Source organism: Pocillopora damicornis, chromosome 1 (genome assembly GCF_964200805.1).
Source record: "Pocillopora damicornis chromosome 1, jaPocDami1.2, whole genome shotgun sequence".
NCBI lineage: Eukaryota > Metazoa > Cnidaria > Anthozoa > Scleractinia > Pocilloporidae > Pocillopora > Pocillopora damicornis.
This window is the reverse complement of record NC_142670.1, coordinates 40,292,375-40,305,036: the sequence shown is the minus strand read 5'-3', so window position 1 is coordinate 40,305,036 and position 12,662 is coordinate 40,292,375. Positions and strand designations below refer to the sequence as shown.

The following is a 12,662-nucleotide window of genomic DNA, read 5'->3' as shown; positions in this document are numbered from 1 at the left end:
CACCTCTATTTCAACTACCATTTACTCACTCAAAAATTGTTCAGTTTATGGAAGATCTTGCCGTATTTACGGCCATAAATCATTCGGGTTCTTTCGGAGAGAATTTCGTCAAGTTTAAAAACAATAAATATGTTATTTACCGGCTAGGGGTCGGTCCGTATGGTGAAAAACTGTGACCTCGGTCTTGAAAATGCTGCACTCGGCCTACGGCCTCGGGCAGTATTTTCAAGACCTCGGTCACAGTTTTTCACCATACGGACCTCCCAGCCGGCAAATAACATATATGTCTTTAGCGAGCAAAAATTCCGCACTCGGCAAATCGGATGGAGGTTATCCGATCGACTACTTCAATAAAAATTAAATTATTTTATCGTCATCATGTACCTGCATCTTCGTCGTAGAAATTTGTTCGTCTTCCAGTTTCGTTGTCATTATCAGGTGTGAATAATAACTTTGATTTTTCGCTAAACGTCTTGAACTGGTTTTCGTTTCCTTGCATGATCAACTCTTCTCACACCAACAAGTGGAAAAAAATAAGTTATAAAAAGAGATCGTTAAATTCTTAATTGGAACACAAGTATTTGTCCCGCATTTGGCTGCGATTTTCCTGACGGGAACGTAAATAATGAGATCAAAGGTTTGTTGCACGTGAACTGCACGCTAGGGACAAAGCCTGATACGCGAGTTTTTCCTCTCATGGGTTTGTCTCTTGACGACATCCCGTTTGTATGAAATCAAATTATGGAGAAAGTTTTAGTTCCCATCAGTCTTTCACGTAATATTTGTTTCAAAACGTGACGTGAATCAAAGTCCTCCAATCATTTCTTTAACCATTATTTCAAAATCTTTTATTTCTTCTTTAAAAATAGATTTACACTTGATATCATCCATAGTCCAACTCAAAGTTTTTGTTACTTTATTGTGTGGTCACGGAATTATTCATGCGTGCTACAAAAGAATAAGAGCTTGCGTGGCGAGCGATTGCCGAGAATTTCATCGATACGCGCGAAAAAGAGAAGACCTCAGAAAAGCGTATATGCATCTTTCGACAAGTTATGCTACGTTACGTTCAGTTACAGGCTAGAAGCGTTGCTAACTACAATATATACAATATACAGCCAGTGCGCGTGTTCATTTGTCATTGCATCATTTGGTCAAAAGTTTTCTTTAACATGGTAAAGCATCTCAGATGATAAATATAAACTTACTGACACAAAATGATGGTACTCGCGTCTTTTCCTCTCACAGAACTAGTATTTCGTAGCATTCTACAAGTTGGAGGCAGTTTTCCACTGCGCAAAGAATTAAATAAAGGACGTTCATGAAGCTGACGTTATAATTCGTGTTCTAGTTCACAAATACCAAGGGTCTCTTTCTTCTCAGACGGAACTGTTCGCGCACTAATTTTAAATTTATCGCGCCATAATTTATCAGTTATCGCGCGATAATTTCCATTTATAGCGCGATATTTTGATTTTATCGCGCGATTAAAAAAAAATGTGGCATGTCTTCTATGGGTCACTGCAGCCACCGTAGATCATAGCTCAAGAATAATCTCGATTTTGAAAACGAGCACGTGGCAATAACAAGAACCAAAGGAAAGGTAAAAAACGAGTGATAAATTTTACTTTGAGTAACGACTACGAGCTAGATAACATAATAACAAGACAAGTTATTGATTACCAACGTGCGCGGGTCTTGATTACTTTATCGAGGATTACAGTCTAACTTGTCTTCTATTCAAAACCGATCTTAATCACATGGGGTCTTATCTTGAACTGAAATGCTAACTATAATTTTCTGTCTAAAAGGAACTAATCACGGGCGCGTCAACCTAACCAAAAAATATTTCGCAGCTTTTTTCGGAAGCGGTAACACTTGGCTTCAACGGAAGCAGTTACAATAATAATAATAATAATAATAATAATAATAATAATAATAATAATAATAATAATGACAATAAAATAATCAGCCCTAGCAATTTTTTTCATTCATTGCAGGTTGATCGGATCTTTTGCTGATCCATATCTTCATCATCAGCAGCTTAATTTGTGGTCACTTGCATTATTTTCAAATTCATTACCATTACCCCTTCCCCCCCCCACTCTTAGGCAACAGCTCATACCTTAAAAATAGAAAGCTCCTCCTTTAACCAGCTCCATGATAAGAAGTATACAAAAGCATTAGAAGATGAGAACAAAGCAGCAACATCAGCAGCATGAATGATACCAAGTGCACGCACGTATAAGTGATTGGTCACTACCCATGTGAGGCAGAATAGGCCAGCATGCGTCAATAGAGACATCAGGTGGAGACCTTGACTACCAAATACCTTTTCACTCTCCCTGGAAGAGTATCACTACTTCTCCCTGGATAGGATACCAGTCGATTGCAAGCTACACCCCAGAATTTCATCAGACTTCCCTGAACATTTGCTGGTATCCATTTCTACTATTGGGTGGACAAAGAGGCACTTTTAGAGTAACATGTTTTGCCCGAGCAAGAGACTAGGTCTTGAACCCAGACCTCTCCAGCCAGGTCTGGCATCTTAACCATTAAGAAAGGGCATCTCCCCAGTCTCTCACACTTACATGTAAAAAAATAAGAAAATGGTTGAAGGATTGCACAAAGTGTATAATAAAAGCATCTGTTTTCCTTAGAGCAAGCCCAGAAGAAAGTAAATTGGAAACACTAACACCATCCATATTGTGGAGAACCATGTGATCAAAACTGGTACATCAAAGTCTGGTGAGTACATGCTCTGTGAAAACTGTGTTTTGCAAACCCAGGACACTACTGTGCCTATCGCTATGACTGTGCCACTAAACATCTTGCAGGGCTGTGTATTCTTCTTCGTTTTACTTCAATATATAATTTTAAAAAAGCTGTTAGGGATATTCTGTAGAAAAAAAATTACAGATTACATTCACCACTTTCACATCTGCAATTTGCATAGGAGAGGTAAATAATCCCCCCCATTTAATTAATCACTTGTTATCAGTTGACTGTTGTTGGGTGAAGAGAAGTGTGGGTGCAGGTTTCTCAAATACTGACAATGATCCAAGTTTCTAATACAGTTTTTAACCCTTTAACCCCCAGGATCTGATTCACAACTCTCCTCTCTATAACTGTAGAACCTGAGAAAGCTTCAAGGTGGAAATGAACTTTTTTGCTGGTAGCCTGAGTACGAGTCCCTGTAACAGCCTTTCTTTTTGACCAGCGGATAATGTAAAATGGCTGCCGTATCTTGACAAAGTTATCATCTCCTTCATCTTGTTTGGTCATGGTTGTTTGTCAATATTTCTTAAAGGGCGAGTGCCGATTTGGAGATAGATGCCATTATGAACATACTGCAGGTAAGCTTCATGAGTTCCTTCACGCGGTTCTTCATTTGAAAAGTTTGCTATCAGAAATATAATTTGATGTCGATATTCCTCGTTTTTCAACAGAAAAACGGAAAACAGTTTGCCAGCATTTTTTGAATGGTTATTGTCGGTTTGGTGACAAATGCAGGAATGAACATCCTTCTGGAAGAGGTAATTGTCATATTATTTTAGAATATTATGCAAATCGAATGTTTTTGTATATCGCAACTCGGATCTGTGCATTTACATGTACGAGTATTTTTTTTTTGTAGCTTCAAGCTAAGGCATCAGAAAAACTAAAATTACGAAGTTATACATAGAGTTGAGTTTACTAACTAAAGATTAAAAATACTGATCCACTTAATGAATGTTGTGTGTTAATTTGCAGCAAATACTGGATTCGGTCAACAGAATTCAGGATTCAGTGGAAGAAGTGGGCAATTGGGCAAATCTTATCCTTCTAACCAGGTAAATAAACAAGAAATATATAGAAAAATCCAGATTTTTATTAAATGACTAGTGTCTTTTCCATCGTAAGTTTCCCTATCCGAGAGTTTGGATTGAAAAGGTCATCCCTTGTTTTTGATCATTTTGAAAGGGCTCTAAATTTTCTCAATTTATTTAGTACGCAACTTTTGTTTACAACACATGCAATTCAGAACAGTTCAGATAGCGCAAAATATGGACGTAGTTTACAAAGGTTAATTCTTAAAAAATAAAAAACAAAAAACGACTACTAGTTGAAGAAACAAGAAAAAATCCAGAACCATGTTCTTCTGTAGAAAAAGTGATATCAATACATTTTAAAAATTTGGAGCTTTTTAGAATGTGACCTAAAAACTGAGGAACAATTTGTAGCCTGAATCTTTTAAAACAAGCTGTTTATGATCAAAATAGTCATAAAATATGAACTGGTAGTTTATAATGAACAATATCAATTGCTTTTCTTAACATCAATGATTGATACTTTTTTGTTGCCTCTGTGCGTGTATAGAACCGCTTTGAAGTTTTGTCCAGAGAAACTCAGCATTCTAAAGGTGTGGAGGATGATATGACACCATCTCAAATTCAGTAAGATGATTATGCTGTTTTAAGGATGCATGTCACTAAATGTGATTTAAACTAATCTAGGCCCACAATAATGCCTCTCAACACTTTGGCAAAATGTGAGAATGTGTAGTCTTCTATTGGCTAGCATTTTGTCGGTACTCAGGAAAGTGATGCTGCAGAAGAAAATGCCACTCACAGAGTTTTCATGGCTACTTGCTATGCCCAGATCCAGTTCTTGACCTGACCAATCTCTGACTGGTATTTACCCCTCACACTCATCTATTGTTGTTAGCAATTTTTGCAAGGATTTATTATCTGTTTAACAAACTGAGCATCAACAGATACTCCTTTGTTGGTTCTCAAATCTAAGTTTGGATTTTTTCTTTAAATTAATAGAAGAACCATACAAACTGATATGGCAATATGGGAAAAGAGTAAACAATGGCCATTGTCTTGTTTCACTTACACAAAAGAAGAACCATGCTTACCAGGTGAGTTAATATGAAGTTTTACACAATCCACTCTTAAGGCTGTTTAATTGGCCTTTTGTTTGAACTTATTATAGGTGGATTGCAATAGCTTTTGTCACAGCCCCTTCTCTTCCCCCCCCCCCCCCCCTTATCTCCAATTGTATTGTGTTTTCCAATCTACTTTAGGAGTACCACCCAAGTTAACCCTTTAACTCCCAGGAGTGATTAACAGGTAATTTCTCCTAACAACATCCATATATTATCCAACAAACAGGTAATAATAATACTTAAACTTATCAGGTAGAAGTTGTTATTTTGAACTGATACCAAATTCTCCAAACTAATTTACAAGCAAATGTGTAGCCACCAGAGGGGAGAATTAACAATCAGATTTTGGGAGTTAAAGTGTTTAAAAAAGAACTATGAACACCTGAAAAGTGCTTGAAATGTTTATTGAACTCTAACCAATCACGTAGGAGATCAGGACATGTCAGCAAACCATTAAACCGCAGATCAATGAATGTGACTGAATACAGTGAAGATTTCTCACACCTGGTTGACTTGTCTCCCCATCCAGAAATGTTTTCAGAAGTTACAGTTTTCTTACTCTTACTGTAAATATATTCTCTGTAGCGAGGTGTGGGGCCTGAAATTTTAAAGTTAACAGGTGACTTTATCAGGCATGCTGTCACAGCTATAAGATTGTAGCCTTTTGAAAAGTTATGTGGTACTTGTGTTAAATTATTACTGAATGATGCCTTGTGTTATGAATGTTATTTTAGGTTTGCTGGACTTCTCTCCAGAAGAAATTCGCCTTGAGGCATACAATGCAAATGCTGAAGGGAAGGCTAATAGCTATGTAAGATGATCTATATCTGGATTTTACTTTAATCCTTTACACTTTAACATAAACATGCTTATTCTCTATACTGTTCTCTATACATTTCCTATGTTGCTGACAAGGAGAATTTGTTCCACAAGTAAGAGCTTTATTTGGCTATCCACTCCTTAAATTTCATAAATTTTTTATTTAGAGTTGTTACTGTAGGGGGAATTTAGATGCTAGTCACTCTTAGGGGTCAGGGGTTAAGATTCATAACTCAGAATTTTAAGGAAGAGATATTTGTTCTGACATGAGGCTGAATCAATATTTCCTCAGATATTTCAAACTCACTCTAATTATCCAATTTTTGGTTTGTTTACAGCAACAAGGACTGAAAACTCTTATCACTGCTAATCAACAAAAGCGGCAGCAGTTAGGACGCATGTCAGTCTCACAGATTGTAAGCTCAAATAATAAACCTTTTATACAGTATTCTTTCCTTGAACACATATAGCAACAAACAGTTTTGTCTATCTTTGAAAATAGTGATGAGAAAGTTGTGAGTTATCCTCCATGCACTAACGGGGATGATTGATGTCAGTGTCATGAATGGGACTTTCTAGTGTTTAATTACTGGATATTACAGATTGATAAATGCCCAGAGTTGCTTGTCACTACCATCATTTAAATGTGATGATATGTTGTGAGGACCATTCTGTAAACCACTTATTGTAATGTTGGTTCCCTCAATAAAGATTGTATAAAAAAATATAGTCCTGATATCTGTGGAGACTCCCTAAGCCTATGTGCGTGTTTCAGTTGTAGGTCATTGAATATAATTATAGTGATATGTTCTTTTTGAAACACTTGGACAATTTTGTTTTTCATTATCAGCAAGAAGAGATAAAGAAGCAGCGCAGCCATAAGGTAGCAGAGTCAATGGAAGCAGGATCATCAATGCTACAGACACAACCAGGGATAGGTTTTAATGGACATAGTTCATTTGGTCAGATGAGTAGTTTTGCAACTAGTGGCCCTGTTTTTCAGTCGACTGGCTTCCCATCTCCAGCAGCTACATTGAACCAACCTAGTAACTTATTCAGCACAAGTAATTCTACCAATCAAGTAAACCTGTTTGGACAGAGCAATGTCCCAGCAATGACTGGAAATGTTTTTGGGAATACTTTAAGTGCCAGCAATCAGCAAACTGGAATGACCAGTTTTCCTTTAACTGGCCATTCCACGACTATGTTTAGTACAAACTTAAGCCAATCAGCCGCTTCAAATACTGGCTTCTCTGGAGTAAAAACTGAGTCAAAACCTGGAGTGTTTGGTTCTGTACCTTCGCAGACAGTGACTGGGGTTTTTCCGAGTGAATCCCAAGTACAGAAAGGCAATGGATCAAGCAGCTCAATGGTAGGTGTATCTGGTCATTTTTAACAGCAGCAAAAACAGAGGAGCAAAGCTGTTACTTTAATTTCACAAACTGGCCTAGGGCCTGACAATTTTTTCTCGTGGAGGGTGTTGGTGGGTAAGCTGAGCTGGTCCAGTGTTTCACCTTAGGGGTGAAAGGGAGTGATTGCTCTCAATGTGCCTCGTGACAAGGCACCCTTAATAAACTACTTTCCCTCGGAGAAAACGTAAACCTTTGAAAGCAAAGATAGCTGGTTATTTTGCTGGGAATCGTTTCGCCCAGAGTCAGGTCCGGCTAATAATTGTATTTGTTTTGCCCGAAGGAGAATGCACCCATTATTTTATCACTACAATTTTACATTGAAGCAAAACTTACACCTTGTTCAGCTTGCTCGTTGAGAATGGTACAGGAAAGAAAATACAAGGAATATGAGTCTAAAGCCAACACTGTGCCGCCCAGTTTCTTAACCCTTTCACTCCTGGTATGATCAATATTTCAATTCTCCACATGATCTCGATACAATGCTTCGCAAGCAGTTAAAGAGAATGAAAAGTATTATCAAATAAGGGCTGCTCCTTTGATACAGAATTCTCAACTTAAGCTAAGAATGAGATTATGGCGATATGTTTCGGGAATGTGCTCTCAGATCTTAGCACTGAAAGGACTAAAGCTTTTTCCCATTTCAAAGGGTCAGTTAGAACACAGGAAAGTCATTTAACTCCAGTTTTGCGACTTTATATTTTTCCTTTCTGAGCAATCGCTTCCTAAGATATGAAGGTAGTCTTTACTTGCTGGATCTTGATAAAGGCAGGTCTATATGCGAATGAAGTCTTTTGAGGTGCCCTTTTAGCTCGCTTTCTTGGTCATTCTTGTCGCATCCATAAAACTTTCAATGGAATCATGATTTTGTGTTTATAAATCGATACGATCGTTACTTTTAGACAATATAACATTACTTCATTTCGTATATTTTGTCAAGAGTCTAAAACCAGAAATTCAGTTGAAATCTTCGAGCGAAAGATACGAGAAAGTTATAGATCGTGTCTGTTTGTGATCTCTTTGGTTAGTCATTATCAAGTTTAAATTTTTCATCCTTACATCATTATTGTCATTAACAAGTTTGAATTTTTCTCCATGAGAGAAAAATGTTGAATGCAAAAACCAAGAATGTGTTGTGCATGTATTTCAGCGCTGTTTTGGTGGCAGCACCCTTGTGAAAAGACCAGAGATTTTTGTGCTGTTTCGTATTCACTGCTGTACGAATAAAATGGCATTGTTTGGTAATAACTATAGCTAAATAACTTTTAGCAGAAATTACATATTCATGTAGTGAATCGAAAGTTTATGAATCAAATTGGCGAGTTTTTTTGCGACATGAAATTTGGGGAAAGAAGACTTAATGCAGTGGGAATAACGGGCTTGAACTTGTTTTGATTTTTGTTCTCTTTACAGAGATCAACTCCAGAAGCCACCTCATCAATGGAACAGTCAACAACTGTACCTTTGAGTTGTAGTGAAGAAGATATGCAGGCCTTCAGGGCGGACAGTTTTGTGCTTGGAAAGATACCTGAGTGTCCACCACCATTAGAATTATGTTAACAGCTTTGATCCTTGAAAGGCTGAGATATTCTTGGCAGCTAGTATCTTGTAAAATTTAGCTTGAATTATTCATTTCTTCATTTTCTATTCCTGTCAATCCGGCTTCACCTTCCTAAACCGTCGTTGTCCGCTTTTGGTTCGCTAGCATCTCTTTGATGTTTTTCTACCCGGACTTTATAGTTATGTTGGGTTGCAGTGACGGTAAAACTAGCTGCAGACCTCAACACCCTTTTACGAAAGGCACCAAGGACTCTCGGTCTGTCTTTTGTCAGTGAAGGAGGTAAGTTTCTAAGAAAACTGTGGTGCTGCGTCGGTGGGAGAGTAACAAGTGAGTCGAAAACGTTAATTGGTCACCGTGGAGTGAAAAGGCTGACGTTTCGAGCGTTAGTCCTTCGTCAGAGCGATTCAACGAAGGGCTAACGCTCGAAACGTCAGCCTTTTCACTCATTACGGTGGCGAATTTATGTTTTCAACTCAGTAGTTAACACTAGACTACCTGTCGTTTCTCAGTCCTTTTTAATCTCTCTGTTCTCTAATATACAATTCTACTTACATCAATTTTACTTCACTCTGACTGTAACTCTGATTGATCTCTCTCTGATTCTCACACTTTGATTCTCACCGGCTGAATCTCACTCTTTTACTTCTTACTAACCACTACTCTAAAGTACATGCCTATATATTCACTATCGGTATAGGCATGAGTGGCCATGCTAGCTGACTGACCTTGAATATTAAACATTTGTTGATAGATCACTAACCCTAACACTTTTACAAGAATCTCACAAATGCACAACAATGTATACTGAATGCTTCCGATCAACTGAATCCATCTTTGACTGTGTCAGCTAAAACAAGAACTTTCGTGTGGATCTAAAGCAAGATCAGTAGACAAGCTAAGCACTTGTACTGAAGAAAGATAGACAAGACAGTTAATTTGGAAACTCGTAGCGAGAGCTTAAACCGAAATAACTTCGGACTTTTAATTCATACAGTGACTACATGCTAAGTATTAACGAATGACCAAATTATACCGAACTAACTAAGTACTTCATATATAGCAGTCAGAACGGTTTCCCCTTAAAAACTCTTAAAATATTGATTCCTTATGAAGCGTGGATCAGTTGAATCGCATGAACACACACAATAGTTTTGGTGGACAGAATGGTATTCGCTCGACAGTATCTTCCGGCTTTCATTGAAATTTTCCTTGACAATTAGAATACAGATCTATCAATGAGAATCTGCAAAGCAGAATCATGGCAAATGTAGATAGAACAGAAACGAGAATGTAATCAGAGAAATTCCATTGAAATTATTTGTACCGAATTATAGAGGCCGGAAAGCATTTTTGACTGAAAAGGATCACTGAAAGAAACTACTTGGATAAATTTTTATTTCCTCTTTCTGTTATTCATGTCTTGAACAAATTTGCCGCCTTTAAGACCGTACTGTTCACGCTTGGCTGCCATCTTGCGCCAGATTCTAACCCTTTTAAGAAATAAGAAAAGTAAAGCACCCATTTTGTCGTAAACATTCGTATCATTCTCGCTGCCAAATTTTCCTCCAGCTAAACACTTGTGGTCAGTGAGCAAAAATAAAAACCGCAGCCTTTGGTTCGAGTTCAAAGTAGTTGTTCATCGGATATTGGCAAGAAGTCAGACGAAGGGAACGGATCGTTTAAAGAAAATTCCTTGGAACAAAAGGTTCCGCCTTTTGCTTGCCTTAAATGGCGATAAATGATCGTTTAATTTATATGAAAGTTCACAAGAAAGTAAGGAATCCATCGGTGTGGGTATGTTAACGATAAACCTACCCACACCGACAAATACCTCGCTTTCGACTCACACCATTTTTATCGATAAATAATGAAAGAGAATTTCAGCACAAAACAGAATCTAAATGCTGGCGGAAAGATTGTTTCGACAGTGATGCCATGGATGACTATCGGCTGTTCTGATAAATGGCTATCAACAAGTTTACTGAGATGCTCAGAAGCCTGTTACAACGAGTTTCCTTTTGTTAACAGTTGATATATCCGAAAAAAAAAATTAACTAACCATTACAAGTTTGTTAAATCACGACATTTTTTTTCGAACAATAAACAAAGCCATGGACATATCTATTGTGAGTCTATTTCTGTTTCACACCAATGTAGCAGGCCAAATAAAAGGTGGTCAACATCAGTTCATTAAGCTGAGTTTTTATGATCTTTCGATATCTCATCACTTCACGTCCTCGAACATATTCCCTTCCCCCCCTCCCACAAGGTTACTGTCGATTCTGTCATGTTGTCAGACTCTGAAAAACGAAAAGCAACCAAACTTTTGAAAGTAGACGACGTGACTGTTTCCTTTTTTCCCACAAGCGACAAGATAACGACTTAATGAATTTGTCTAAAGGGGTGTGTTCCACGGTTGCTTATCTAGGAGGTTAACATGCCAAGATTAAAGACCATTCAAAGCTTTGTGATACACTATGTTTGCAAGAATAACGAAAATAAACCTCCTAAGCTTTTGTTAAGCGATCCAGTGGGAGGGATGTTTTTGATGTGTGGTTAATTTATGCCTGAACATGTACGCGTTGTCTATACAGCTTTGCTGTGTAACAATATATCTGCTAATTACCAAAGCGACTTTTGGAAAACTAAGGCCGAATATTGGTTTTCTTTTATAGTTTGTATCGCGAATGCTTTTCTGCACTGGCATCCAGTTTCTTGTACCAGTAATCAGTGAGGCATACCACCTTTATCTTTGGCACTGAAGCATGACCTTGAATACCTCCACAGTATTGTCATTTTCAACTGTCAAAAATGTCTTATAATCAAGCTTGCGGACAAGAATGCCGTCTACTAAAATAAACTCGGAATTCTCTATCTTGTAACGTGAACGTTAACGTTGAGTTGATCGTATAAACTGTTGAGTGTCATGTTGGCCCGGTTGTCTCTTTTTTTTCTCTTAATTTTCGAATTGTTAGAGTGTTTACCGCCTCCGTTGTGTTCGTGGTTGATCACGGTTCACCTCATATGACTTTGGTGACAAACCTGCAATAGTGGATTGTTAAACCCAATTAATACAGCTTTACGGCTTAAAGCCAACAACTGTTGTCCATTGCTGATATCTCTTGAACAAGGCTACCTACATCATTAACTGAAAAGCTGGTCACCCACACATACTCGTTTTACAGTTTTGATAGTTTTGCTTTTGGAATATTAACAGGTTAATACTAAAAGAGCTCTCGGCATTTTGCGAGACTTATATTCCGAGCTGTTGAGTACTAGAGCAAGTTTATTGCAACTTGTTTCCTCTCACTGTTGAGGATCAACATTGATTGATTTCATCACCCCGGACGAATATGATCCCCTCTTAGAGCGAAAAGTGCCCTAACTACACAAAACTGAATTTCAAAATTATTGATGTGTGCAAAACCCATCAAACAAAATTGCTTCTGGTCGCCGCCAAAGAACTAGGATATGTTTGTATTCAGTTTCTTTTTCGAATTTCCCTTTAAGTTCTTAGCTTCCCTTCTCTGTAGGTAGCTACGTAGATAGTGTCAAATAAGACAAATCACGGATAATTCTGAGAATAAGGTTACTTATGATTCAATCGATTCTTTCGAATCCTTTCTGTCTCACACGTTGATTTTATTTCGGCAGGGTTATCCACAGAAAGGTCCATGTTAGAATTCTTGAACTCCCTGAATTTGTTTATGTCGGTGAAGTTTCAGCGATAACTTCTGCAGTTCTTTCTGTTATTCATGTCTCTGACAAATTCGCCGCCATTATGACCTTACTGTTCACGCTCGGCTGCCATCTTGCGCCAAATTCCAACCCTTTTAAGAAATAAGAAAAGAAAACCACCCATCCTGTCGATCGTAAACACTCATGTCATTCTCACTGCAAAATTTCCCTCCAGCTAAACACCTTTGTTCAGTGAGCAGAG

The 12,662-nt window shown here is 37.8% G+C and overlaps 1 protein-coding gene and 2 long non-coding RNA genes across 3 annotated transcripts in view; 2 read left to right on the top strand and 1 right to left on the bottom strand.

Annotated features, from left to right (window-relative positions):
• LOC149053856 (uncharacterized) overlaps nt 1-12,662 on the bottom strand; it is a 55,948-nt gene that overhangs the window by 25,487 nt on the left and 17,799 nt on the right. The gene's annotated exons all lie outside the window — the stretch shown is intronic.
• LOC149053859 (uncharacterized) overlaps nt 1-12,662 on the top strand; it is a 36,668-nt gene that overhangs the window by 19,835 nt on the left and 4,171 nt on the right. The gene's annotated exons all lie outside the window — the stretch shown is intronic.
• Nucleotides 3,135-10,343, top strand: LOC149053860 (nucleoporin NUP42-like). Its single transcript, XM_089197219.1, has 9 exons — nt 3,135-3,356; nt 3,450-3,536; nt 3,754-3,833; nt 4,360-4,436; nt 4,812-4,906; nt 5,668-5,744; nt 6,091-6,168; nt 6,603-7,124; nt 8,575-10,343. The coding sequence occupies exons 1-9, from the start codon at nt 3,284-3,286 to the stop codon at nt 8,719-8,721; spliced, it is 1,236 nt and encodes a 411-aa protein (XP_089053345.1). The 5' UTR covers nt 3,135-3,283; the 3' UTR covers nt 8,722-10,343.

Excerpts from the sequence above, each read along its gene's own strand:
- LOC149053860 (XM_089197219.1), top strand. The coding sequence starts at position 3,284 with ATGGTTGTTTGTCAATATTTCTTAAAGGGCGAGTGCCGATTTGGAGAT. Across the intron at positions 4,437-4,811 it reads ATGACACCATCTCAAATTCA|AAGAACCATACAAACTGATA; the intron begins GTAAGATGATTA and ends TTAAATTAATAG. Across the intron at positions 6,169-6,602 it reads GCATGTCAGTCTCACAGATT|CAAGAAGAGATAAAGAAGCA; the intron begins GTAAGCTCAAAT and ends TTTCATTATCAG.